A 27982-nucleotide genomic window follows, 5' to 3' on the forward strand; every position below is an offset into this window, starting at 1 on the left:
AGTTTTCCGTTTTCAGATTGTATGATTTTGTAGGTCCAGGACTCCAAGGCTCGGATTCATCCTTTCCTCCTGTTCCTAGCGCTGAACTTCGGATGTGGCTGTGACCCTGATTTGCCGCGGCAGAGTGCCAGCGCTAGCCGGATAAGCCGTGCCCCGGCATCACTCGCACCTCTTCTCCTCTACCTCAATCTCTAACCACGCACTTTTGGGAAATCGAAGCCAAGGATGAAGTCGTCGGGGCTTGTTGACTTACTTGCGAGTCTCTTTGTCTATTCCGTTGCTTTTGCTTACAGACACTGTCCAGCAGCCGTTGAAACTCGTCTTCAGCGTCAATCTCCGTGTTTCTTCGTTACGGATTGACCAAGTATTGACCATGCGTATTGTGTCTTGACTTTGTATTCGACTCGCTGACTCTTTATAGTCATGAAACAGCAGCGTCAATGGCAGTCAAGAACCATGGCCTTTCTTTTTCATGTCCTACTCATTGTAACTCAACACTATCCTCAAATTCTCGCCATATCTATTCAATGCATCCGCAACGATCAGCTTCGTCTTTAACCGATCTACTCCCTCCCCGCACAGGACATCCATCGCGTCTCGTCTCATTCACTGCACGCGCGCTTGATGTTGTTGTGCATCACAGAAGCACTACCACGTTCCATATCGGGGGGATGCTTGAACATCGATCATCGGCTTAGTCGTGCTGTTATGCCTACAGGGACGTCGGCCTGGCTCTTTCAACATCATTAGTTGGGGGATAAATCGATAACGATTGCGGGTTTGGATCCTCACAAACATGTCATGACGGAGAACACCGGTGACCGAAGAGAGGAAGTAGAAGACGTGAACGCAGCTGGATATATGCTATCCCTTCGACGACTTCTACATCAACCGCGCCTGGCGTCGGCTATCGGGCATAGCGTCCATTCCGGCTCGCTAGCCTTCAATATTCGATATCCACCTTTGTCTCCTCCTCAGCCAGACGAACTATAGCACGTATCGAGTCGCGCCAACGAAAACCACTTGTTCTTCAAAGCCAGTCACCAACAGCGGTCGTTCCAAAACCACTGCATTTACGTTCAGGGCGGATGAGAAAGGAAGACGAAATCTCGCTGATAGCGTTATCCAAGATTGTCGCTGCTCGATTTGCACTGGTGGGGAATCTAACCTAACGGATGGGAGGGCTAGGTACGCGCGTTTTGTTCATTCCGTTACTTTCACTCACAGACTCGATCATTGTAGTCTAAATCCATCTTGCTAGGAATGTTCAACGCAACGTCCGCGTAACCTTGATGTGATGTCTCTTTTGTCGTGCTTACCAAATACGAGGCGGATGGTCCTGGGGAGAGGAGGTTGAAGAACTGCGGTCCTTTTGCCTGTATCCTACAAGAACATTGATACCAGCCTCAGACCAGCAATTTTGACTTTGGATCAATCCGATCCCTCCCTGCTCAGGCTTCTCCTCGCATCTCAGCACATCGGTCTCTCCGCAGTACTTCAACTTCCTTCGATCTGCCCCGACCATGTGTGATTGCCGCATGGACACAATCTAGCCACATTCCTCATTCTGCCCGCTCTCTTTTTCAAGTTGTCGTACGTGGAGTACCAATTCGAGCATTCGGATTGAATATGCGGGAAGGAGAATCCTTCTATTCGTGATGGTTTATCCTCGTTCTTCACATTCCAGCGAGTGCCATGTCTGCCCGTCTCTCTAGAAGGCGGATATGGACGCTCGCATAGTTTTAGGCGCCCAACTTTGATAGCCGCTTGACGTATGCTGTTGTCTTCGTGCCGGTGAATTACGTTGTCGTCTGTTGGCTGAGACGTATTTTTCTTTTACACTGATTGTGCTGGTACTTACCTATGGTTGGGTTTGCTATCCCATGTCCTGCCTGTTACAAAGATGTTAATATACTTCTTTTCGCCAAATGGTAGACGAAGAATGATGCATTCACCCTGGGAACGGAAACCACAGGTTATATCATCCTTCCTCCCTCCCATCTCTTGCTTCAGAACCATACCTTTCCTGCCTTCTCAATGACAGCATCAAGACTTTAGCAGCCATCTCTGCCTGGTATGGATTGGGCGTAGGCTCAGAGGTCACTCCAACCTAAAGGCGGGCGATATGTTTATGAATTATAATTTCACCTGTCCTTGTGACGTACCAGAGCCCTTCTAGTCCAATATCTCGTTGCCTGCGGTAGTGGCCTTAGAGCGCCTTGGTTTGCACAAGCCCTTCCTCATAAATCAAGATTGACGCTTTGTGGTGGGTCTCTTGTCTCCACCTTTTTGATTTCGTTTTCTCACAAGTCCTTTTCTTCACAGTTACCGAATCTTTTCCATTTACCTGACTCTTTCATTCACTCTTTCTTGGCTGCTTGGATCATACCTCTCGCTTGGGAGGTCTCTCAATGCTGAACCGTGCTTGATGCACCCGTAGGAACATAGATCAGCTGTTTTTCAGTGGGACTCCGAGTCGGCCTCAGAGCACACCTGTGTTATCGGTGATGTGCTACATACGAGCTTGTCGTTGCCACCGCATTCTCGGAAAAGCTACCATCGACATGCAACCGGACGATAGCGCAGCTCCAGAGACTAGTGTGAACTAATTCACCCTCTGTAGTTTCTTATACGTATAGACGGCGTCTAACTTGTAGGGATCGCCAGTATTAAGGGCGGCTACAACCAGTTCTGTACTTCATGGTCGCGGTTCCCATCTTCAGCTCCCATAACGAGGTGAAAATAGTTTACTCAGTTATGCACATAAAAGTAAGAGTTTGCCGTGCTCACCAAAACTGAGGAAGTTGCAAACGAGCGAATCAATGAGAAATGAAGTCAGAGGATGCGTAGATCGGCTCGAGAATGAAGATTCGTTTATCAACATATTTGGGGGCTCTACTACGTCTCAGCATAAGGCGTGTCGAGGTATATTGAGCAAGGCGATAGTTTATAAATCCATCGAAACTGACTACAAGAAATTTAATTATCCTTGGAACTTCATCTTCCCAATTGAATTTCGGAAAATGACTGAAACGACCAGCCTGAAATCATATGACTTTCTTCGACACACCGGGCGTGAGCCAGCAAACCTTGTCCTGGATACCCTCCTCCTCAAAGACCTTAGCTAGCTCCTTCCCAAACTGCGTGAAATGGTTCCATGACTCATAGTGCATGGGCACCAAGATATCTGCCTTTATCTCGCGAAACAGCCGAGCAGCCTGCTTGCCGTCCATGGTGATCTGCAGCGGGCCATCCGGGAGCGGCGCCTTGGCGGCACCGAGGTTAAGCACGGCGACGACGATGTGGAACTTGTTGCACATCTCGGCCAGCTCCTCGATGTAGACGGTGTCTCCGGAGAAATAGATGGCATTCGGCAACCCGTCCGTGCTCCCGAACTCGGGTGCCGTCAGAATAAACCCTGTGCACTCCCCCCTGGTAGGTGCTGACAGGGTGTTCCGGTCACCTTGAAGCACTTCCCGCCTACTTCGAGCAGCACTGTTTCCCAGGGACGGATGCCGCGGACGCCGGGCCGCGGGTGCAGCTGCTTGGTGCCATCCATGGTTGTGATGACCTTGCGGCCGTCGAGTAGGCGGCGGCCCAGCTCGTCGAGATTGTCCGGGTGGTCTTCATGGCTGAGGAACACACCTTCGATTGGCGGGAGGTCATGCAGCCCGAGAGCTGGGGTGTCGGAGTTTTTTATGACCACGACACTTACATCCCACTCAGTGCCGGCGGGGGAGAAAAACGGGTCTGTGAGTAGATTGACCCCGTCGATTTCGAAAATGGCAGTGACGGTGCCAATATGTGTGATATTCAGGCTGCTCTTGAAATCAAGAGACATTGTCGGGGGTGGGGCTAGTTGTGAGGGACGAGGGCAGAAGATGCTGGCCTTCTTTTACGGGCTTTGGGCATGAATGCATGATCAGTAATGGAGGAATGCTCCTTATAAATCCAGCCTATGCGGTTAGAAATCCAACCCATGTAATTAGAAATCCAACTGATTCGATTACAAATATTGGTATGAACGAACCATATAGTGGAAGAACACCGGCGAAGATTGGGAGTGATGAGGTGGATCAAGTATTTCCCTCCAGAAACGGGCCCTACACGAGTTATGGAGCAGACTGGGAGACGACAATGGCGGACTCCACGTTTTGCGATTCCCTGGAAAGGGAAACTATGCCACCAAAAAAAAAACAGTTGTTGCCGTGGCAGGCTAATGCTGAGGGTCGGCACTAGCCGGATAAGCCGTGCCGCGGCACGTTTGCCGTCATCATAGCACCATTAACAGGGTCTTCTGCTCTCCTCCAATCTGTGCGCATCATCTAGTTATGCCTACAGGAAACAACGTTGAGACAAGTAACACACATTGAACACGTCCTAGTGTGTGCCTTTTCAAACACTTTACAAGGACCTTTTCGTCCTGGAGAATTCTCATCGAAAGACGACCTAGTATGTAAAGCAATTCTGTTGATCATATTTCATCTGCTTACCGAATTCCCACAGAGAATTTGCCTTGGAAATTGTCCACCGTCAGCGTGTGGTCTTGGCGTGGTGTTTCTTCAACAGGTGCGTCTGCACTGCACTGCACTGCTTGACAGGACTTTACCTTACTTATGGAAATACTCTATAGCTCTTGAATGTGTGGCTGCTCATGAATACAATAAGACTTCATCGAGTTCATACCGCTTCGAAATTGAAGCTAAGGATTGTACTCCCAGCGTCGTTTCGTGCAACATGATTACTACTGACTATGTCACGGGATGCTTGTCTCACCGACCAATGCGAATCGTCAGTTTAGTCGTGCAGCCACACCCACAGGGACACCAACCTGAATCTTCCAACATCATCAGTCGTGGGATAACGACTGCAGATCCGGACCTTACAAACAAGCTGTCATGGAAGACATCGAAACGAGGAGACAAGATACGAGCACAACTGGGTATACGCTCTATTCTAACGACGTCTTCTGCGTTTAACCAGCCCCAGCGATATTGGCCATCATGCATCATGATTCACGTCCACCCCTGCTCGCCAGTCTCCGCCTTCCTTGACCAGATAAAGTACAGCGCTACAGCGCGTATTGCATGCTGAAAATCCTCGTCTCCAGCTTCATCTACAGGGACGCGTAATACCACGACGAATCCATCCAAGCCAGGCTTTTCCAGCGGGTCGTTTTAGGATTACGCGCAGGGTGAACACAAGGAGGTCAAAACCTCGTTGACGGCATTGTCGAGATTGTCTAACTGAGGCCGCTCGATTTGCACAGGCGGGAAATGTAACCTAACTGATGGGAGAGCGCGAGGCATCTACGTATGTACCTTCTTTCATTTCGGCACCTTCACTCACAGACTCGTCTAGCAGTATAATCATGGTCCAGATTTATCTTGCTAGGAATGCCCAATGTCAACCTGGCCAAGGTATGAGGCAGATAATCTCGCGGAGGTTTTCAGAAACAAAGAACGGCGGTCCTTTTGCTTGTACCCTCCAGCACTTTCTCAGACGTAGCGTCGGCATTCGTTACCAGCGGCTTTGGATTTGGGTCAATCCAATCTCTCCTTACACAGGATATCCACTGCGTCTTGGCTCACTGACCTCTCCGTGCTAGCGCTATCAACCTCAACTTCCTTCGATCTGCTGGAGCTCCGAGCCAGCCACTGCTCAAGCGCACTATCTCTCCGCAGCACCATTCCTCATTGGTTGTGACGCAGGAAGGGTGAGAGCTGCTCGGAATGGGGTTCTGTGGATGTGGAGAAATCCACAATATCGAATATGATGAGATTCATCCTCGCTCTTCATGTTCGAGCGAGCACCGTATTAACAAGTCAGTGCTCAGCTGTACGATGACCCCAAGGTGGCTATAGGACTTGGCATGCTCGCGATAGTTTTAGGCTCCGAACCTTGATGGCCGCTCGCTGTACTCCGTTATCTTCTTTCGCCGCTTCCGAGGTGATGAACGGTGGTAATGCGCAGATACAATTCAATAAGGGTTGTCGTCTTGGGGTGTTTCTTTTACGTTGATCTGTAGCGGAACTTAGTATCATGGTTAGTTTTGGTACCTTGTCCTCTTGCTGCGTTTAACGAGCTAGCAATTTGCAGATATTCTCACCAACCGACGTGCACCTTGACTTTGTTCCCTCACCGAGATCGGCACAATTTTCCAGACCAATGCGTTATAAGATAGGGGATGGCCCTTTCCGGCACCCCCTTATGTAAGCAATACCGCCCCCGACTTCGAGCGGCTTCTCCTCCATCACATAAAGCAAGTGCACTGAAATTGCTTCAGAGGGTGTTAGGAACATCCCTTGGGTACACCTCTCCGAAGCCAGAATTATAATATTCTATATATTGAGAGAGTAGATGCAAGTATAGTGAAAATATTTTGGCCAGGTTTTCTGAATGTCTAAAAGTGATTTTCTCGCTGTTCCGTAGATTTTTCAAAAATTGAGCTGAGCGATTTTGTCCATCACGTGAATCTATCACATGATACACGTGATCAAACGCGTACCTATTTTAGGTGATGAAGATCAGATTTTTCCACTATCTTGTTGGGGCTGTTTTCATTTAGCTAAATGGGTGACTCTCTAGCTATCCTGTTTATATATACAGTCTGGGACTAGTTTATGAATACCCCCTTCACCTCCCATCCTCCTCCAACTCACCAATGCGAAGTTCGATGCGATAGTGCTCCAACCCTTTCCCTTTAAAACGGTTTATAAAGGGTTTAAAACCATTTATTTTGCGTTTAGATTTGGGTCCGGGGGCAAATGGTAAACAAAGGACAAACAAAGGATAAATGAGATCTCAATCAGGCAATCGAGCGTTGCCTTTGCCATTGAATATTCATGGTCTTTGTCTGACTCCACGCTGGTGCTGCCTTTGCAATGGCTTTGTCCTTGGGTTGCGCAGCAGCTATTGTTGCCAATATATGCATTTCTTCCTATTTAACCAGCGTGTATGTATCCCTCAGGCTTCACCCACCATGGCTCCAACACTTTCCTCAATACGCGCTCTAGTACAGAAGTTGGCAGCAATCTGCTCTCGACTTCCACCCAAAGTTGTACTGGAGGCTGACCCTGATGACAACATTTACCATGTTATGACCAAGGTTACCTCGGAAGACCCATTTTCCACCTTCAACCAAAGGTTTGATATTCTCTACGCAGAGCATTTGCGTGACGAAAATGGACGGCTTCCAAACATCCGTCGTGGGCAATATGGATTGGATTCAGTCATCTCATATCTGCAGAACATTCCATGGTCTCAAATGCCTCTTGCCATTGTTGAGCCAAAGTTACTACGGCTCGTCAATGAGGTCGTCTATATCGTGTACGTTCCTTGATTTATGTGCTCTATAGTGGGATTATAGTATGCTTACCATTGGGTTCTGGTAGATCGATGCATATTCAAGATCTCAAAAGCAAGGAACAGACCGGTTTTCAGCCAGTTTCCGGCAATGTATCCCATTACTTGGCAGCAGCAGGACCATCAACACAGTCTGTATCGAGGCGCCAGCAACCCCCTACCATTGATCCCGCACCACGAGAACATACCGCTACTGAATCTCAGACTCAATCTGAAGCAGTTATGGTCATTTCCCCCAGTAGTCCGGTCGATGATACTCCCGCAGAATCCGAGCTCCCATCATCTAAGCCAAAGAAGAATAAGAAGGGAAAAGGAAAGGCGGAGCCAGTGAAAACGAAGAAAAAGGGTGATAATATGCTGCTGAAGCTATTTGATGGTCGTATGTCATCTTTTCACCTGTCGCCCATGCATTAACGAATATTTACTGTTACAGAAGCATTCAGTAGTGAGGATGAGAATGATCCAGACTATGTTCTCCGTCGCCGAAATGCTTCTGAGTCTCCCGTCCGAGCATACTCACTTGCAGAGGATGGCTTAGAAGAGGTCTCTGAGCTCGACGACGATCATTCCAACCCCTTGGGTTCGAAACGCAAGCGAGTAATCCTTGTTTCAGGCTCAGAGGATGATACCAATAAAGGTTCTAAGAACGACGAGGCCATGTATACAGTCTTCAAGCCAGTATGATTGTCTTTCTTTGTCATGTAAGTCGCACTGATGTATACTGACAGCCTCGTAAATACTCAAAGACTAAATCTGGGGCCAAAAAGACACAAACGAGATTGAAAGTGCGCTATTATTTCTTATTTATGACAGTGATCTCATGTTTACACAGGAAACTTCGAACACTCATACATCTGGCACAACTCAGACCTCAGGTATACAGCCTGTCGAAATCAGCGACGATTCAGATGATGAAGACCGGTGTCGACCTACTCGAGGCCCCAAAAGTGCATCTCGTGACCATTTCTCAGAGCCAAAGGCGGTCATTGTGAATGGAGAAATGCGGTGGTCATTCAGATGTAGGCACCCTGGATGTAAACAGTACGCAATTATTTTTTCTTTATGTATCGCTTATACTCAAGTTGTGAATATTCAGTCGAACTACAGTGAAGCGAACTGTCAAAGGGGATAACATTCAATTTGACCAAGACGAGCCTAAAAAGCCATTTCTTGGCAACTTGTCGACTCATGTCCGGAACGCCCACCGTGACCTCCCAGCTCCTATATCAAAACCTACCGAGAACAACAAGGGAACAGCTGGATCTATAGACAGCAATGGGGTTATGGAAAGGTTTCTTCGAGACGGTGAGGTACATCCAACGCATAACCCGACTCAAGAGGGCTTCAATAAGGTTATAACCGCATGGGCTCTTGAGATGAATCTCCCATTCTCTTTTGCAGAATCCTCAGACGCTGAGCGGACCTTTCGATACATCAAATCAAAGTTTTCGCTCCCTTCAGATACAACCGTTCGCAAGAAGCTTGAACGGATTCATGCAGATATGCGAGAGCATGTTCAACATGAGATACAGGTACGTTTACCATTCAAATGTGAATCCATGCTCATAAGTCAGCTGTAGAACGTCAAATCAAAGATCGCGACGTCCACAGATACCTGGACCACGAGATCAATGATGTTCTCATTCTCAGGAACAGTCGCTAACTGGATTACAGAAGACTGGAAGTTAATTGAACGTGTAATTGACTTCCATCCTATTGAAGAAAGGGAACATGAAGGGGTATATGCTGCTATGGCCTTTGCAAAGTCCACCTCTCAGCTTGGGGTCCTCGAAAAGATAAGTTACCTTCGCTTTTTGCTCAAACATTTGACTTATTTCTATCCATTACCTCTTAACAGTCTCCATGGATAATGCGTCTGTCAATGAGGTCTTTGCAACGACACTCAGCGAACTCATACTGAAGCACTATAAGCTCAACTTTGTTCCTGAAAATGCGTATATCCATTGTCTTGACCACGTCGTCAGCCTGGTCACCCAGGCTATCATGAATAGCTTGGATGAAGCAGAAGATCCTGACAAAAATGACTACTTCAGTGGAAACAAGCAGTACCCGACCCACTACGATGAAGATGACGACGAGGCCCTCAAGGCATTTGAGCAAGAATGCGAGAAGGACATGGATCAATATGAGACACTCCGCACTGATGGTAACACCGAGTACGAAGATGACGACAGCATTATGGCTCAAATCCTTCACGATGTCGACACCTGGAGTCCCGTCAAGAAGGCAAGCCATTTTGTGATCGGCTTTTAGTGTGCTGACCTTTTTTTTTTAGCTTCGTTTGATCGTTACAAAGATTTGTTCATCACCTCAACGGCGCCGCAAGTTTCGAATGATTGCCAAAGACGTATACAAGGATCAGCGAGCTCCATCAGGACACAAGCTTGCCTTTTTGATGGCAATACGTGATATAATAACACGGTGGAACTATACGCATGCTATGATCAAGCGGGCTCTCCTGCTTCAAAAGGTATGTCCCTCCACATCCTCAAGGATCACAGTGCGCTCATACTAGTGACACAAAGGCAATTGATCGTTGGGTTCTCACCAGTACGGTGCTCCAACCACTCTATCTTACATTGTCGCAGTGGAATATGCTAGAGAGGCTCGGCAAAGTTCTTGAAGTGAGTCTATCTCTTATTTTTCAAGTTTATTGACAATCACTCTGACTTACATGGCAGGTTTTCACCCAGGTTACCTTACAGATGTCGCGATCAACAACTCCAACGCTCCCGTGGGTTCTTCCAATGTATGAGATGATGCGCCGACATTTGTCAACGACCAATGATGATCTGACTCAGCTGCCACAAATACGAACAGCAGCACTTGTTGGCTTGATGAAACTCGACAAATACTATTTCAAGGCAAAGTTCAACCAATACAATGTCATAGCAACCAGTGCGTAGTTGTAATTCTATTGACACTCCCTGTTTAATGTGCCCACCATCTTTTTAGTGCTTCACCCACACCTTGGACTTCGCTGGTTCCGACGTCTGAATGATCCTGATCGTGCGACACGCGCCAAAATCCTCTTCGAAGCTGTTTATAAGGAATATAAAGATGCGGCCAACAAGGAGGATCGGGCCTCAGTTCAGAATTTGGTCCCACCACGGAAGAAGATATCAAGTTTCCTTAGCGATGTGATGATGAACGATGTATCATCAGATTCTGAGACGGATCCCATAGCTTCTGCCAGTCTAGCCAGCGAGTGTGATCGATTCTACATCGCTTACAAGACTATCGACCAGGGAGATGAGAACGATCCACTCGCTTGGTAGAAGGTGAGTGCAACTGTGCCTTTTTGATCAATCTTCGTTATTAATGCCTTTCTTACAGAAGAACGAATCAAAATTCCCTATCATTGCACGGATGACGCGTGATTTTCTAGCCATCCCTGGAACAAGCGTTTCGGTAGAGCGTCTGTTTTCAAAGTCTCGGCAACTCTGCACAGAAATCCGCTCATCTCTCAAAGCAGACACCATAATGACGGCTATGCTTACAAAAGTATGGATAAAGGATGGTCTCTTTTTCTTCAACTAGTTGTTATGTATGTATACAAAAATTCTTATAAGTTGTGTCATTATTACTAGTCCTACACGTCTGAAGAGGCTCCTGCCAGCCATGGCCGCGACAACATACCACGTGACTTAACCCTTTCAAAGGGTTTATAAATCGTTTGCAAAGGTTTTGCGAACCCTTTCCCTTTATTTTGCCTCGACTCCTAAAGGAAAAGTAAAGGGTTGGAGCACTACGATGCGATGACCCCACCGATTTTGTCCGCACGTGATGTGATTTGTCATGATTACATAAGGTGCCGGAAAGGACCGTCCCCTATCTTAACAGCCGACCCTTCCTCGTCATACGCCGGAAGAGCCGTGGCTTTCCCATCTTCTCAATGAACTTTAACATCCATCTCCGCCCTGATGACTGGTGCAACGAACTGTGCGCACGTAAAGAGGGAGATGGTAACGGCAGTGCAACGCGGCTGGAGTGGAGAAATGAATGTTCACGGAAGGATGAAAATATCCCAAAAGTGTATTTTGTGTTATCCTCAGCCTGGAAGCAACCTCTCTTTGCCGTGGATATGCGGACAGTCTAGCGAGATATCTTGGGTCGCTGTTCTAGACCTACCTTTGCAGAAGAAAGTATCACAGCACACCACCCTACGTTATCCAACACGTCGTCGTCTTTGTTTCTGACACAAGGAATCACTTTTTCCATTGCACTGGGCTTCCTTTTCTCAACTTTCTCTCGTTACCTTCAAAATCAAAGATTCATCTCCCTGCGACTCTCCTCTTCCATCGCGGTTCCCTCTCCAGACTTTAGTTTACAGGCGGCAAACCTCTAAAATTACATCTCGCTTCCCTCCTGTTTATCGTTGCGCAAACGTATTCCCAGCAGTGTTGTCGTCAACGGTCGGACGACGCCTTGTCAATGTAGCGTCTACACCATTGCCCTCCTACAAATTTAAAAGGCCGCCTCTCGGGCGGCTATACTGATTTCCGATCGTCGGCACATCAGCCCTCACTTTCTGCATCCGGGATCCTTTATTCATCTACCTTTCTGTCTCAAACACAGCGTGTCTAGTCATCTGTATTTCGTTCCTCCCATGTGCAGTCTGGTCTTGGTGCGGACGAAGGAGGTGTTTTGAGATGTGGACGAGCCATTTTGTATCCGTCGATCTTGCTGTGCAGATCCCAGCGTCGGGGGACGAATGCAGATTCACGACCTTGTTACTTGCCAACTTGCAAATATCAACCTCACGTTAAGTAGAAGCTTTGTGAAGTTTCGCGCACTGTGGCGGGTGAAGTAAACCTGCCACGCGGCGCGAGCAACATATCTTAGCTCTGCCCATCCCGAGAGCTTCCATCCGACTTTCGTCTTCTCGCCATCGCCGCTTTAGAGCCTCTATCGAGAAGCCAGCTGCCCCATCAGCTACACATCCACTATCCGTAACACGCGTAGCTCAGGAGCATCCTTCACTCTGCGAATCACATAGCATGACTATGGAATTAACGGTATTAACCGCCCAATTTCTCTATCATTTTGCGTCCTTCAGATTTTACATATGGACAGGAACCTTCGCTATCTCGTCACTAGTAGCCCAAACGCTGCTGTCGAAGAAAGTTGAATCAGTAGCCAATCATTGTGGCGAAAAAGACTCAACATGTCCCCATGATAAGCCATAGAATCATTTCTCCGACTTCGATTTCCCTGCCAAGTAGGCTTGAACTTAACAATTTACGTGCACCGTTCGCGACAGTCATGACGTTGTAACTAGCGAACCGACGACACCTGCCTGGTGACAAATTTACAGAACCGAATGTCCGGGATTATAAAAGCAACCATTCTCAAACGAAATTTTTACAGACGAGTTTGACCTCCTCTTTGTGGCTTCCTTGTCACCTTTTTCTGGAGCTAGTATGCATACGGCCTTTTTCCGACTCTTCGTGTTGATCTCCACTGCCACCCGGTTCTGTGGCTGTCTACCAACACACCCAGGAACTTCAAATCGGCGGTCTGGCTGTACAGAACCGTCTACTCGCGTGGAATGGTAATTTTCGCTTTCTTGCCACTAGTACGCTCTCAACCCTTCATACAGGAACACTTTAACGCAAGAAGAGAAAAAGGCCTATTTCGCGGCCGAACTTTGTCTGCTTACTGCTCCTGCTCAAACTAACATTCCAGACATCGTTTCGCGCTACGATGACCTGGTCAGTCGTAGCTCGTGTGCTTTAGTGATGTTCTAACACAACTTCACTGTGATAGGTGGGCGCCCATTCCGAGCAAAGCGATGTAATAGGCGGCAACGATTACTGGCATGTAACCGGACAGTCAGTCAATCAACGGTCATAATCTTCGCTTATCTGCCTGAACTTTGATCTTTTTCGCAGATTCTTACATGTACGAATGCCCATTTTTTCATGGTTGGCTCCTTTAACTTGTTCTTATAGGCTCATCGTTACTTTATTCACGCCCACGAAACACTCTTGCGTTCTGAGTGTGGATATACTGGTCCAGTAAGTGCAGGAGTTTTTTTGCCTCGCCAACTATCGATTAATCATCACCCTTCTATTCCCGAACTTCAGCTCCCCTACTGGAATGAAGTCGTCGACGCCGGTTCATTCCTCACCTCCCCCGTCGTGCTTGACTTTGGTGGGGAAGGTACTTGGGACAGCGACTGGGTCGTTGTTGATGGACCTTTCGGTAACCTGACGCGGTATCTTGGACCTGGGTCGACTAATACGAACCATATGCTTACACGGCAGGTGGATGGGACGTGGTCGCTCCAGGCGGGACAGATATACGTGGACTATGTACTTGCGCTGGACACCATGGCGAAGTTTAAGGATACGATTTATCATGGCCTTCATGTAGCTGGGCATAAGGGCGTTGGAGGGGAGGTACGTACCTTCCCTGTCTACGTTAGCGAAGTTCATCTCTGTCTCTTGATAGATGGCCAATGTCATGACGTCGCCTAATGATCCAATCTTTTGGATGCACCATGGATACGTGGATTACGTGCGTATAATATGGTGTTTACTCATTTCCACTTCAGCTGAATCGTACGTTGTAGATATGGTGGAAGTGGCAGGGTGACAACGAAACTCGTATCAATGACCTCGAAGGAATCGGATACGAGACGCAAAAAGAACCCGATACTGGTTATGTTGTGTGTAATACCAGTTTTCAGGTAGCGCCTGTTAAATGATGCTCTTCCAGGAAACCAACGAAGACACGGTTTTATATCTTTTCAACATCCTACCTAACACGACAGTACGCCCTGTGTTTATTTCATGCGCTGGCCCATTTGACATTTTCGATGCAGGTTGGCGACGTGTCGGACACGCAAGGCAGCTTGCTATGTTATACTTACGCATAAGTGACTCGCCCCGTACTGACGTCGAGTATAAGGAGATATTCAGCCTCATCTTTTAGTCAGAAGGCAATACGGTTAGCAATCTGGGGATCAAAGAGGTTTCAAAGGAGAAGATTGTCTGTTTCACTAGAAACCGTTACAAGAATATAGGTGATATAGGTAGAATTTTTCCGTTGTCGGATATGGTGTAACGGCTAGCATTGCCGCCTCTCATGTGTTCGCGGCAGCTCGGGGTTCGATTCCCCGTATCCGAAAGATTTATTAGTTTTATCTTTTGACGTGTAAGTCTTGACTCCCAGTGGAAAGCCAGTGAATTGGGGGAGATTGATATCTGGTGCGGTAGGTTCCTGTCGTTTATAAACGCAGCTTGAGCTCGCTTGGAAGATCAAAAGTGGCTGTAACTTGCCAAATTAAGTAGTCGAACTTGTATCTTTGTGCGCACTCCTCTCTACATGAATCTATCTCTTCAATTTGTACAACTTGAAGCTCCCAGCATCGGTTTCTGTTTGTTTCATCTATTTACCTAAGTCGACGCTGTACCAGGATGGGCGAGCTACACTTTTCCGGCTCGCCGCTCCACACTGTCACACTATGTCACGTCCGCCCTTTCTTCCGTACCACCACGTCGTTTCTCGTGCGCCGCCGTTGCTGCCAATGCATAGTCTCTAGACTCTCTACAGGAAGGCGCCTCGTCACCTTGCTAGACTCTATCTCTTCTACTTCCTCATTCTGCAGCTAACCTAGGCTCTGGGCTGTCTTCTAGGCGATACTGTTTCCCAAGGCGTCCAGGATCCTCACCATCGCTAAAGCTATCTCACTTGGCAGAAGAAGTAACTCCTTGGTCTGATAACATGACATATATGCGTCTTCTTTGACAGCGTAGAGGTGGTGAGACGAGGAGGAACTCTTGGCATTCGGTGCGTATAATTTATTGGTTCATACTTAATGACATATCTCTTGGCAGTGCACGCGCGCGCATTGTTACAGTTCATTCCGCGGAACCACCTTTGGGCAACTCGTAATCGCCATGCGTAAGGCCTTCATACCGGAACTCCCCTATATCTTTAATGTGAGGATTTCACCTCCCTCGAAGTGGTCCATCTAATTTTCCGTATAGTGACCGCGCCATCCAGTGTTACTCGGCGGCTGTAGATTTCTCGGGGCTGTCAATGTCATAGCAAAGTGGGGCTGTGGCGATATATTGTAGTGAATGCTGCAAGCGAAATGTACTGTATTCTTGAATACATAGCAATTGACCCGAAATGACCACAACGGACCATGATTGATACGGATCGAAGCAGCACGATTAAGCTTCTGGCTCTAATGGCGTATAATGGATGACAATGGTAAAATTTCGTGTATTTGGACAAGCATAGATTATTTCGAATACGATCACAAATAATGTATAGCAATCGCCCCCAATCCACGGGCTTTCCACTGGGCTTGACTCCTCACAAGTGACGACTCTTCAGCAGAATCACCATTCGTGACTTGTAATCATTCGTGCTGGTTAATTTTCAAACTTTAAAGTTGCGCAATGCCTGGACTCCCATTTTGTTTATTTTTAAATTTATACTGTGCATCACGTACCTCTTTGGTTATTACCATCAATTACGACGTGTTGGCAAAATGCTTTACTTTGACACCAAGAACGTTTCTGTGCACGGAGTACTTACGACGTACAAAAGCATTATACTACACGAAATGAATACCAATGAAAAAATCAACAGGACAAAGATGGGATAAGGTAGAATAAGGTAAGTATAATCATACCATAAAGCAGCTATTTTATTATAACCATGTTCAACCACTTGTTCTCCACCGCGTCGACCAACGTAGCCGCTGATGAATCTGTGCTTATCGATGGCGACGGGGACACAAGGGAGCGATCTTCATATATTTCCCCCTCCTCCAAATCTGGCTCGCCATCACTCTCCAGATCCATATCGCACTCGCCCATCCCATCATCAACGTCATGTTGGGCCCATGGTACGATCGCCGGCAGTGTCATGGGATCCGAAAGGTATGAAGGAGCAGGCGGAGCCGAAGCTTCCTCCTCCTTGATCGCCTTCGCTACCTTCATCTCAGCGATGCACACCTCTACTACCTCTTCCTTCACCCGCGGCTCTATCACATCCTCAACCAGCGGCACCATGACCGCAACATGATCCCGCAGCACAGGCTCGAACAACTGCGGGACGGGTTTAACACCATCTTCAGACGAAACTGATAAGCGCCTTCGCTTCGGAGTCGAGGCTGGATACTGTAGCTCGTCACTTGCCTGTGAGCTGCTGCTCTCACGCGAATACGGACTTCTTCCTTCCCTCAATGGCCGCTTGACGCTCTTTCTCAACTCATGCAATTCCTTCCGGAGCTCTTCCTTCTCCTGGCGCTCACGAACGAGAAGCTGAGCGCACGAGGAGCGGAAGGTCGTAATAATAGAGCGAATCCAGGGATTGGACACGAGGGAGATGGGAATATGCTGCGGCTGCCGTCGCTGCCAGACAGAGGGAGGGACGGACGGTAGAGCATGTATACGTCTGGGAGGAGGTTGCGCGTGTGGGATAAGGGCGTGCTGACCCGAAAGATGTGATGGCACCGGCTGGAGATGCTCTTGCATATTAAATCGAGCCAAATTCTCGGCAGTAAGTGGGCGGGGTCCATAAAGAGGCGCTATAGGCGATGGAGGCTTACTTTCCAAAAGGTAAAGAGGCGGTAGTGACTGGTGTGAGGATGACGGTAGAGAAATTGGCAAGGATGCATCAGGGCTGGGTAGGATTACGACTGGTCGGCGTACTTCAATTCGTGGACGATCCAGGTTGTACGTCGGCCTTCGAGGAAGTAATGGCGGACGATAGTCGCACATGTCCACGTCAGCGCTGAGGCGACGTTGCGGTTGGACGCGACTATTGGGTAGTCGTTGGGAAAACTTAGACTTTGAGGACTCGGCGTAAACGTAGTCGAACGAGTCGATCTGAGGGTTAAGGGAGTCGTCATAGAAGCGTACACATCCTGGAAGGACCTAAAAATGATTAAAAATGATTTTAAGATGAATAATAAAACACAAACCTGTTCAGAGTATCTGACTGTCATTATTGGGTTCAAGACGCACGATGAGCAGGCAAGGGGCTTGCGATCGTACTTTGTGGATTTCTGTAGGGCTTTCGTCGGGATATGCATGAGTATAGTGTGACGGTAGAGCAACGAATGAACGAACACACACTAGTCTGTATCGTATCAAGGACAGCACCGCTATCCATAAACTAGGGGTTGAGTATTCTCTCCTCTACGCGGACCAGTCAGCAAACGGAAGCAGAAATCGCGCCCAACGGAAGCAAATTGCTTTAGCTTTAGTACCCTTGCTGGATTCGGTCGCAATGATCTACTCCGGCCGACCGAACAATAAGACAATAAGCGTTCAGCTCCCATCAGATTCCCCGGTTCCCAAGACAAAAAGCCTGGGGGGTTCCCTGCATATTTGACGTTATAGCGAATGCAAGAAAACAATTAAAAGCCAAAAGTACGTACGGCGTTGACATTGTCATTCGCATAGGAAGGAATCTCGAATAGGAAGGTCGGATCCTGCCAGGCGTTCGATGGGACTTCATTATTGTGAGAAAGATCGAGATATGCACATATAGAGTCAGAAGCGTGCAGCTGCTATCGTGCCTGTCAGGTATGCAAAGCATATAATTGTCCTAGGATCCCGAATGGGCGTCATTCCCTAGCGCTGCATTTGTATCGCGCAGCCTAGCCACAACTGGAGAACAGGACAGAGCGATAAAGGTAATAATCAAGTAGAACAAAGAGAAAAGGCTGTAATATTGTTGCTGTCGTCACTCTTCCTCGCCGTCGTAGTCGAAGAGAAAGACGCCTGTAATAAACAAGGACACACAACGCGACGACAATGGCCAATTCGGGATATATCGGAATGGTACCTTCTTTGGGCGCGTCGTCGGCTGTTGTCGGCACCGTCGATCGACAGAAGATATGATCAAAGATGATCGTCAAAGCAGTGTCAAAATATGAGCGCTCCTTGTGATACGAACTTTTATTTTAGTAACAATCCATCTTCTGCTGTTTAGACAGCGACACCCTGCTCGAAGAACAGCCTGGGAATATATTCATATGATCAACAAACAATCAAGCGTTCTAACGTCCTCATCCATTAGATTCCTTCCCGTGGGTCGCGGATTGGTCCGCCTTAAATACTTTTCCATCAACTTCTCCACGATCTCCAATTTAATTCAACAGCATACCGTGTGAGTAATGTAAAAAGCGCCAGGAAGCTCGATAAAGAGGAACTGTGAGTGGTAATTATTCTACCGGTAGGGGACTGCACTTATCACCCTCCCCATCATCGTCAGACTCTCTGGCCATTGTGCTCTGTTCCTCCCGGCCTCCTCATTTCCCGGGAGGGTTTCAATCTTTGGCTCGTGACCCGTGCATTCCGTCAGTTTTTTTCGAGTGAACTCTGAGCTTGAGTATTGAATAGAGCTTGAGCAGATGATGATGGTCTGAACTATTCAATTGAATCCGCGTCCAAACTGGAAACATCTGTTCGGCTCAAAAATAGATGTCAGAAGACATGAAAGAGAAACTACAATTATCTAGCATGAGTGCCACTTGGTCTGCTCAATCTCTCTTGTCACTGTCTCCCTGTGCCTTCTTAAACTTGATCCGACAATATATCGCCTCATTCAATTAATTTTTAACCATGGATGTTCTAAACGCTCTCCAACTTTTAACGTTCTCCAAAAATCAAGTCTCATATCGTTACTCTCAAGCATTGAGGCGCAATGGTTCTGGACTGGATCAATTCCGTGACCTTCTCGGAAAACATTACCTTTTCATATTTTTTGAAAGCCAGCCTGGCAACAAGGAACTCGTTTTCTGTGCCGAGTCGCTGAGATACGCGTCGCTTGAGAGTCAGTTACCGGCAGGTTCATTTGCTTTACGGTGCCGCCGCTGCTTGGACGGAGAGGAACGTCCAGAAGACCTCGATAAGGGCGTTTGTGTGTCCCTTCGCTGAATAGTATGTGTCGAGATAGCTGAACGGATTCTTTGGGGAAGTGCGATGGATCGGACATGAGGCTGAAGGAGTGTCAGATTACAAGAATTCCATTAACATGTAGTCAACGTACCGTACCTTTTCCGACCCCAATTGGTTTATGATAAAAAAAGTCTGCTGAAGGGAGACGACTAGAGAGCGAAATTTGTATAATCGATAGCAGCAGCCACTCGCCAGATTCGTTTATTTTGCCCACAGAGCTGTTTAAAGAAAGAATTACATTGCGATCGCGGAAGATCCGTCAAGGCGTCAAGATTACCAGTTCCACTGGCTGTATTAATGTCTCCATCACCGATGATCACCGCAAGTCATAAAACACGCGCGGTTGTGGGAGCGTGGACACCATGAGGTGAGACGATATTTAAAGACATACCATACCGGGATATGTGAAAGTGGAAATAGCGTGGAGTGTGATATGCATGCGGACCTCAACACACCGAAAAATGATCCATGCAATACAGAGGGAGCAGTGTCCAACGCCGGTATCACAGATTATTGCTGCAAGAGGACTATTTTTCGATCGCGCGACCGGTCACGATGCAATCGAACGATCAGATTTCTTCCCGGGGGGACATAAGGTGGCTCAGAAAAGATAGATAAAGTAAGAGCAACAGATATTTCCAACAAGATTGAGCGCCGAAAAGCCTGGTAAGGACACAGAAGTCTCCGTCAAGGCAGTGTTATGCTCCTTATAGTATCTACTGATTTTAGGGCACTAGCCGTTTTAAGCGCGCGATCGGCATCAATAGAGGGACCGTGGGAAATGATTAAATAAACCGGTATATAAGAGCCGAATTTTACTCCCAACTTCTTCCTACGCCCAATCGACGCCCTTTTCAGGTCTACGTGTTCGCGATTCTGTGGAGGAAATAATCTCTGTCTGCTTCTCTTCTATTTGTTCATGCAGCAGAGGCGGGATACTGGTCCGGGTCTGGGGATTCTCGATCTGAAAGGAAACAGTAGCAGTACTCCCGCGACACCACAAAGGACGAATTCACGGCCACTGGGGGATGAACCACCACAATCTAATTCTGCAGGAACAAGGCCCCCCTCGCGCTCTGAAAATGACACCGCGAATCGGATAAATCAGCCGGGGGGGTATCCTATTTCAACAGGACCACAGGTACAACCGTACGGGGGAGCGTCTAGCCAACCATATTATCCTGCAATTCGTTTCGTAGACCAGTCGGGTGGGCCTCAGGGGGGACAGGTCCGTCGTAATTTTTCTGATCGCCTATAATTTTTTTTGAAAGAGCTTTCTGATCACCAGTCACGACCTATGATTCCTACATCTGTGATGGCCCCCCGCGTGCAGCCTCCCCAGAAGCCTACGGCAAAAACATCAACAAAATCAGAGAGTAACGGAACATCACGAGCGCCCTCAAGGACAAGGTCGGATCCCGTACCGAGCCCATCAACGTCTGTGCATCCGTCACCCGTGGAAACGAGACGTGACCTTCTACCGGTATGTTACATACCTTTTCAGCGCGCCATTACGTGTCCTAACATTTCTTGTTAGCGTCAAGGGCCCAACCCGCCCTTGAACTTTCAGTATGAGCACGGACCACCCGTACCAAGTCCATCGACGTCCATGCGTTCGTCGCCCGTAGAACCGAGACAAAACTCTACGGCATGTCTTTCTACGTGGCTGTGACGTGTTCTTACCTCTTCCTATAGCGTCAAAACGTACCGAACACGCCCTTGAACTTTCAATACGATCTTCCTTTGTTCCGGCATCCGCAATCTCAGGCTCAGCTCGCTCCAGCGCCGCAGCGCCGACATAACGGTGACCCCAGTGCGCCACCGGAGATACCCTCAGCTCAGAGGAGGCAGTCGGACCAGAGCATGGCCTCCGCTTCGTCTACCACGCCTTCCTCCGCTGTCGGGCCCTCTCCAACCTTAACTAGTCCCTTTTCTGCCCTCGGTCCAGCTACAGCTCCACCTTTTATCAGAGATCTTGCTGCAAGTGCCCTCGGGGCTATCCAGTCAAAGTTCGAGGATGCCTGGACCGCTAACGTGGGCGCGTTCCAAGGCGAACTGACAAAAATGTACAAGGACCTCGAACGCGCTCAGGAGACGATCAGCAGGCTAAGGAAAGAGAGGGATGATGCACGCGATACCGCTCATAGCATAGCTATGGAAAACGAAAGGTTAATGGTCCAGCTCGACCACGCTCAGCGAACCAAGGGGCCGGGACCACCGAGATACGAGCCTCAGGTTCGGGTAAAAGAGGAGCAAAGGTCGACGCATCCTTCACCGTTCGATGTGCGGAAGCCGCTTACCCCAGCCGAGGATTCCAAGCCTACGGCGTTCTCTGCGCCGACGATGATCCGCTTCTCGTCACCATCTGTCGCAACGATAGAGGACCCGGCAGGGAGAAGACGAGCGAAATCCCCCATCCTACCTCGATCCATGGAGCAGCCAAAGCATGCCCGACGGTCGAGCTCGGATATGGATACTAAAGACCTGGACAACAAGGGCGCGGCCTCTCCGGCTACGTACCTCCCTAGGTTCTCCCAGCTCGACTTGCCGGCTATCAAAGCGCATTCGCCTGCACCGGAGCGAGCGCCGTTCAAGAACAATCAGCCGCTGCCGTCACCTCATCAGGGAGGACCCTTTCAGTTCAAGAGTCAACCTCCTCATCCTCCTAATAATAACCATGCTCTTCCCCAGCTCCAGCCTCCCAGCCAACTGTCGCCTCACGATCGTCCTCGTTCATCTAATCAGATGTCGCGTCCGGGTACGTCTAATCAAATATCGGCCCAGTATCGTACGGATACCTCTAGTCCAATAGCGCCGCCGTTTAAAAGTGCTCCTCCCCTTCCGCCGTCGTACCATCCATTGTCACAGCAGTCACCTGCGCCTGAACGGGAACGGGAAAGGGACCGTGAACATGGACCTCCATCCAAGAGTCACCTGCCCCCACCACCGAACCAGACTTCGCCTCATCATCCTGGTACAAATCAACCGCCGAATCATTCATCACCACCCCAGCATCAAATACGTCCTCACGCTGGTCCGTCAAACCAACATCAGAGTCGTACTCCGATGATGCAACAACATCAGCGTCGTCCAAGTGGATCGGATCACGCCTCTCCTCCTCACCAAGCTCCTCAGATGTCACCTCCTCAACAACATCAGTCGCGTACTCATATGCCGCCACAACCGCAACCTCCACTTCCACCTCCACCTACCCAAACATCGCCTACGAACCAGATGCCCCAAGTCGTCCCATTCCGTCCATTCAAACGTAGTCGGACGGCGTATGAAAGCGACCATGCCGCCGAGGTGCCTACGTCCTCTCCTCCAGATGCAAAGGTGACCAAGACGGCTCATCAGACTGCACCAAGGGAGCCTTCCGTCAAGCCTGAGCCGCCGGAACCTCAAGCGAACGGTAGTGGAGACAGCGATAAGGAACAAAGACCTCCTGATCCCGAACCTGGTCCCTCGGCACCGGCGCCTGCACCACCACCACCGCCCCCACCCCAAGGACGAGCGCCGTTCAAAGCCTCGTCGAGCTCTAATGCTGCGCCGCCCCCGACGAAGAAGAAACTCGGTATTAAGCACCTCGATCTCTTATACGAGACAAGGGATGACCAGATGATATGTCGGATGTGCATGTAAGAGCTCTTTATAATTTTTTTTGTTCTTGTTTTCGCTTCTCTTTGCTCATGCTTCCTTTCAGGAACTCGACGCAAACACCTCGACCGCCGCCTCGGAGGTTCCCGCTGAGTGCGCCGTGGGCAGACCTGCATCGGCATTACGAGGAGACGCATCCTGCAGAGTGTCAGGATATGGAAAAGCTAAGCTCGGACTCTCTCGCGGAGATGTCGGTGCGGCAGAGAATGGGTGTGGGGAAGGGCGGGGTGAAGGGGCATTCAAAATCATAGTTTGCTGTGTCTTGCTCTCTTGCATTTTTGTTTTCGTGCTTCATCGTTGGTATTTCTGTATAAGCGTATCGTACTTTTGTATCTTTAGTCGTGCATAGTATACGTGTATTCATTCATGATCATGGCTTACATGCGGATTATTTTTGGAATTGACAATGATGTACACTTATTCTAAAGATTGCTTCGACATTGCGTGAAGCAGGATACTTGGGTTCGTCTATTGATGCGTAATGATGTGAGAACCCGGGATGCTAATTATCGAACAGTTGTCGTACCGCATCCTTATCCTCATCAAATGAATTCCAATGCAATTCAAGCTACGGGAAGCCGATTCTCTTATATTTAGGTTACAAGAATTACTGAGACATAGACTCGAAAGTCCAGGGAATCCACAAAAATCCCACAAGGTTTTCTGGTGTCGCAACAAGCATAGATTACAATCAAATGAATGCACCACTTCACCAGTCATCCAAGTCACTATATCCAACGTCCTCTTCCTCCTGCTCCTCTTCAGATCCTGGGTACATCGCTTCATCTGGCTCATAATAATCCTGGGGGTAATCCCTGATCAACGATATCATCAACAGAATGACAACAGGTAACATAGAAGAAGCTTACACTTCAATCCAAACGTCCACAGAACTACCATCCATAGCACGCTGGACGGCGTCCTTATACCGATAGAGTTCCTGTCCAATCTCTTGATTACTGGCGTCGATCGTGATAAATAACTTCGGCAGGAGCACCCAGACAGGACGTGATAGAGCAACGGCTATCTTGGCCCAGACGGTGACATCGTAGTCCTCGTTCCAATCCGATTTGAAGGACGTTTTAATAGAGAGTTCCTTCATGGATATAACCTTGGCCTTTGTCCAGACTGTGCACCACCACTCGAAGAGGTCTGTATGGACTATCGGGTACATGTGATTGTGAAAATCATGCAATTCTAGATTTAGGTGGAGCAGGTTTTTGAGATTCAGACGTGGACGTGGAAGCGGTCTGCTATGGGAGTCTAATCAAAATTATACATCAGACTTTGTCTTTGTACCGGGAAATATGCTTACTATAATGAATATGAGATACCGTGAGTGTCTCGAGAGTGTTCGATGTTTTCAGCACATTCTGCAGAGCTATTAATTCTTCGGCATTCGAGATAGTCACGTCGAGAGCGCGTAGTTTGTCAAACGATACGGGGGATACGCGTGAGTCGACGATGGTCGTAAAGATACTCGACTCTGCATTTAGGGCGTGCAGCCTGAGGCGCTCCACCGATGGTCCCCTTTGATGGCGAGGGTGTAGCGGAATAGAGGCATCTTCTATTTCCAGGCGCCCAAGGATCAGCGTCTCAAGCTCTGCTGAGCCGCTGAGAAGATCGCCCAGATCAACGATGCTCGGAAACGCGCTCCATTCAAATTTGATATTGCGAAAATCATGAATCGACAATGCTCGCCGTGCCTCGTCGTTCAGATCGGACCATGATAGGTGACCAAGCGTAAGCCGCAAGGGCCCAAGCCGTGCCATAAGTTGGGGGAACGAAGGTTGATTCATGATACGAGTACCGCCCAAGATACCGTGGATCATCTGAAGCGACTTGACGCATGCGAGCGTGGTTCTTGGGAGACGAAGGTGCCTGTTACAGGACCCTCCGAAGCTGAGGAAGATACGCCGAAAGAGGATCTCCCGGGTACGCGATGCAAAAGCCCGACAGACGAGGGAACATGAAATGAGGGGTCGGTAGTTATGCTTCAGGTTGTCTATAATGAGATTGACCACCTCTTGAGGTAATAAGGCTATCAGATCCTTTCGGGGCCGTGTTACCACAACCGGCCCAGACCTAGATATAAGTCCTATCGGTAAAAGCAAAGGAATTATACAATGAATACTGGCCTTGTCCTCGAGCCGTGGCCTGTTTGACGTCCTTTTGGCATTGTTGCAAAGCAATGTGGAATGCTGTATCCGCTCCTTTGTGTCCGAGAAGGGCACCTCAAGGTGGTTGGAACTCGGGAATAAAGAAAGCGATTTGAAAATAATTTTAAATAGAGCCAAACACTCGCGTTGCGTCCCACATGTCTTCGTATGCACTGTGCAGTAGTTCAATTTGGGCTTCTCTCATCCTTAAATGTATTATTTCGTTCTCTTCTAATTTCACGACTAGATTTATGGATGGACCTCGGGGCCTAGGCCCAAAACAGATGGCTGCTAATCACCGCGAAGTTGTTTGTATAATATATGGGACGCCAATCCTTCACTAATACGGCCGCCAACACGCAAGACTAAGAACCGATCCAGACTTGCAGGCTCCAGGAGCACCAACCGTGACCAACGTCTACACAAAAAAGTTATCATGAATGACCACGAACGAGTATATTCAGATAGTGGGAAGCGAACCCTCCTAAGAACTTCGTTGCCGTACTGAATAACACGGCGGCATCAACCGTTGCACCATATCCAGCATAAATCACATGTAGGATAGCAGACTATACATGCAATACATGTAAATCCCATCCCTGCAAGCCCCAAGATCGCCGTCTCAAGCCTCACCTTCACTTCCACCAGGCATAATAAAGACTTGTTAAATCAGCAAAAAGCTAAAAACCCCGCGGCATCTAAGAATTTGGAAATCAAGCCCTTGACCATCAACTAGAGTGAAAAATCGGTATAATTATCGAATCCACAAAACGAACAAACAAACACTTCGAGTGTTGCCCCAATGAAATGACCGGTCCCAAATAGTATACCGCGGGAGGTCCATCAATGACAGCCCAGTGGTCATTTTCCTCGGTGTACCCAATATGGACCAGCGTCGATGATTTCGTCTCGCTATGGGAGCTGAAGATGGGAATCGCGACTAGGTACTCCGTATCTGTCATGGATTTCATGCCTTTTCCGGTCTGTACATGAGTCAACACATGCCTACTCTCGGCCTTCTCGGCCTTGACCTCGGCTTACTGGTATTTTCTCTCTTTTTCTTTACAATACTGGAATAATAATGACTCAATTCCTTACCAGTGGTATATAAGTATTGTACTTGGCATTGTATTAGGAATTAAGCTAATTTTACTACCCTTCAAACGTCCACTTAACTGTGTGAACTAAGCAACCTCGATCGGTTACGCCAAGCGCTTGCCAATCAATTGCTTTCCGACTACGCCTAGCGCTTTTCGGAGACCCTGTCAGTTACGCCTAGCGCTTGTTAGCACCCTTACGGATCCCTCTTGGTGGTTGGAACTCGGCTTTCGGACATCCTCGCTTATGACTTGGGTTTTAGTCGAGTACTCATTACTTCGTGTATTAGCTCGAAATACCCTAATCCTTAACAGTATCTCGGGGACATAAATTGGACGCCGTCCATACGTATGAGAATCTACTTGCAGAGGAGTGAATTAGTTCACTTCAGGTACCCGTCGGCAGTAGCTTTGCTGAGAATGAGCGATGGTAACGACAAGTTCGTAGCATTGATAACACAGGCGACATCCGGAATTGTGGGTGTGCACCAATACTGACTCGGAGTCCTGCTGCAAAACAGTTAGTCTACTCTTCTTTTGTCGAGGTAACTGTTCAGTATTGAGAGACAAATGTTTATCATCTCGAGCGAGAGCTATGATCCAAGCAGCCAAGAATGAGTGAATGAAAGAGTCAGAGCTGGAAAAGAGGAAATATGAGAAAACGATAACACAAAGGTGGAGACAAGAGACCCTGCCGCAAAGCGTCAATCCTGATTTATGGAGAAGAGCTTGGGCAAGCCATCCAAGGTGCTCCAAGGCCACTACGAGATATTAGATTAGAAGATTTCTGGCACGTCACGAGGACAGGAATGATTAATATTCGTAAACATATCGCCCGCCTTTTTGTTGGAGTGACCTGTGAGCCCATGCCCAGTACCATCCCAGGCAGAGATGGCTGCTAAAGTCGTGAAGTAGTCATCGAGAAGGCAAGAAAGGTATGGTTCTGAGGCAGGAAGCGGGAGGGAGGAAGGATGGTATAACCCGTGGCTTCTATTCCGAGGGAAAGTTGGTGCTGAATGCATCGTTCTTCGTCTATCGTTTGGCGAAAAGAAGTTTATTAACACGTTCTGCAGACGCCAGGACATGGGATAGCAAACCCGACCATAGGTACCAGCACAATCAACGTAAAAAAAAAGTCTCAGCCAACAGACGACAACGTAATTCACCGGCGCAAAGAAGACAACGGTGTACGTCAAGTGGCCATCAAAGTTGGGCGGCCAAGACCATGCGAGCGTCCATGTCCTGCCTTCTAGAGAGCCGGGCAGACACAGTACTCGCTGGAGTGTGAAGAACGAGGATGAACCATCATGAATTGCAGGATTCTCCTCCCCGTATATTCAATCTGAATGCTTGAATTGGTATCCAGTCGTTGCTCCACGTATGCTAACTTGGAAGAGGGCAGGGCAGAATGAGGAATGTAGTCAGATTGTGTCTATATGGCAATCACAGCATGGTCGGGGCAGATCGAAGGAAGTTGAAGTAGTGTGGAGAGATCGATGAGCTGAGATGTGAGGAGAACCCTGGGCAGGGAGGGATTGGATTGATTCAAAGTCAAAATTGCTGGTCTGAGGCCAGTATCGATGTTGTGATAGGATACAGACAGAAGGACCGTGGTTCTTTTAACCCCTCTGCCCTGGGACCTGTCCGCCACCTATTTGGTAAGCGCGACAAAGGAGACATCAAATCAAGGTTGACGTTGAGCATTCCTAGCAAGACTGGATTTAGACCATGACTGACGCTGTTGATCGAT

General features: G+C 48.3%; 6 protein-coding genes and 1 non-coding gene across 7 annotated transcripts; 4 read left to right on the plus strand and 3 right to left on the minus strand.

The window, feature by feature from the left end:
* Positions 1 to 2752: 2752 nt before the first annotated feature.
* EV420DRAFT_1692101 (putative Zn-dependent hydrolases of the beta-lactamase protein) lies at positions 2753 to 3841 on the minus strand (the record flags this gene model as incomplete). Its single annotated transcript, XM_060479358.1, has 2 exons — positions 2753 to 3432; positions 3474 to 3841. 2 exons carry the CDS (start codon positions 3839 to 3841, stop codon positions 3048 to 3050), a joined length of 753 nt encoding a protein of 250 aa, XP_060329120.1. The 3' UTR covers positions 2753 to 3047.
* A 5387-nt stretch (positions 3842 to 9228) lies between these two features.
* Positions 9229 to 10664, plus strand: EV420DRAFT_1272158 (uncharacterized protein; the record flags this gene model as incomplete). The annotated part of the gene is made up of 5 exons (XM_060467682.1): positions 9229 to 9624; positions 9662 to 9856; positions 9975 to 10010; positions 10068 to 10284; positions 10342 to 10664. 5 exons carry the CDS (start codon positions 9229 to 9231, stop codon positions 10662 to 10664), a joined length of 1167 nt encoding a protein of 388 aa, XP_060329121.1.
* Positions 10665 to 12692: 2028 nt separating this feature from the next.
* On the plus strand, positions 12693 to 14430 carry EV420DRAFT_552676 (uncharacterized protein). The gene is made up of 10 exons (XM_060482544.1): positions 12693 to 12940; positions 12989 to 13100; positions 13156 to 13220; positions 13281 to 13290; positions 13341 to 13406; positions 13476 to 13790; positions 13843 to 13908; positions 13964 to 14059; positions 14110 to 14163; positions 14216 to 14430. Exons 1-10 carry the CDS (start codon positions 12810 to 12812, stop codon positions 14267 to 14269), a joined length of 969 nt encoding a protein of 322 aa, XP_060329122.1. The 5' UTR covers positions 12693 to 12809; the 3' UTR covers positions 14270 to 14430.
* Positions 14431 to 14442: 12 nt separating this feature from the next.
* EV420DRAFT_t162 lies at positions 14443 to 14520 on the plus strand. The gene has a single exon. It is a non-coding gene; the product is annotated as a tRNA-Glu (tRNA).
* Positions 14521 to 16049: 1529 nt separating this feature from the next.
* On the minus strand, positions 16050 to 17446 carry EV420DRAFT_1644399 (uncharacterized protein; the record flags this gene model as incomplete). The annotated part of the gene is made up of 2 exons (XM_060477639.1): positions 16050 to 17288; positions 17336 to 17446. The coding sequence occupies 2 exons, from the start codon at positions 17444 to 17446 to the stop codon at positions 16050 to 16052; spliced, it is 1350 nt and encodes a 449-aa protein (XP_060329123.1).
* Positions 17447 to 20150: 2704 nt separating this feature from the next.
* EV420DRAFT_552789 (uncharacterized protein) lies at positions 20151 to 23352 on the plus strand. The gene is made up of 5 exons (XM_060482545.1): positions 20151 to 20547; positions 20608 to 20802; positions 20857 to 20967; positions 21015 to 22957; positions 23023 to 23352. Exons 1-5 carry the CDS (start codon positions 20239 to 20241, stop codon positions 23225 to 23227), a joined length of 2763 nt encoding a protein of 920 aa, XP_060329124.1. The 5' UTR covers positions 20151 to 20238; the 3' UTR covers positions 23228 to 23352.
* Positions 23353 to 23685: 333 nt separating this feature from the next.
* Positions 23686 to 24808, minus strand: EV420DRAFT_1644401 (uncharacterized protein; the record flags this gene model as incomplete). Its single annotated transcript, XM_060477640.1, has 3 exons — positions 23686 to 23791; positions 23846 to 24239; positions 24292 to 24808. 3 exons carry the CDS (start codon positions 24806 to 24808, stop codon positions 23686 to 23688), a joined length of 1017 nt encoding a protein of 338 aa, XP_060329125.1.
* Positions 24809 to 27982: the final 3174 nt, after the last annotated feature.

This window comes from Desarmillaria tabescens (genome assembly GCF_030435595.1).
Source record: "Desarmillaria tabescens strain CCBAS 213 chromosome Unknown EV420scaffold_24, whole genome shotgun sequence".
Taxonomy (NCBI): domain Eukaryota; kingdom Fungi; phylum Basidiomycota; class Agaricomycetes; order Agaricales; family Physalacriaceae; genus Desarmillaria; species Desarmillaria tabescens.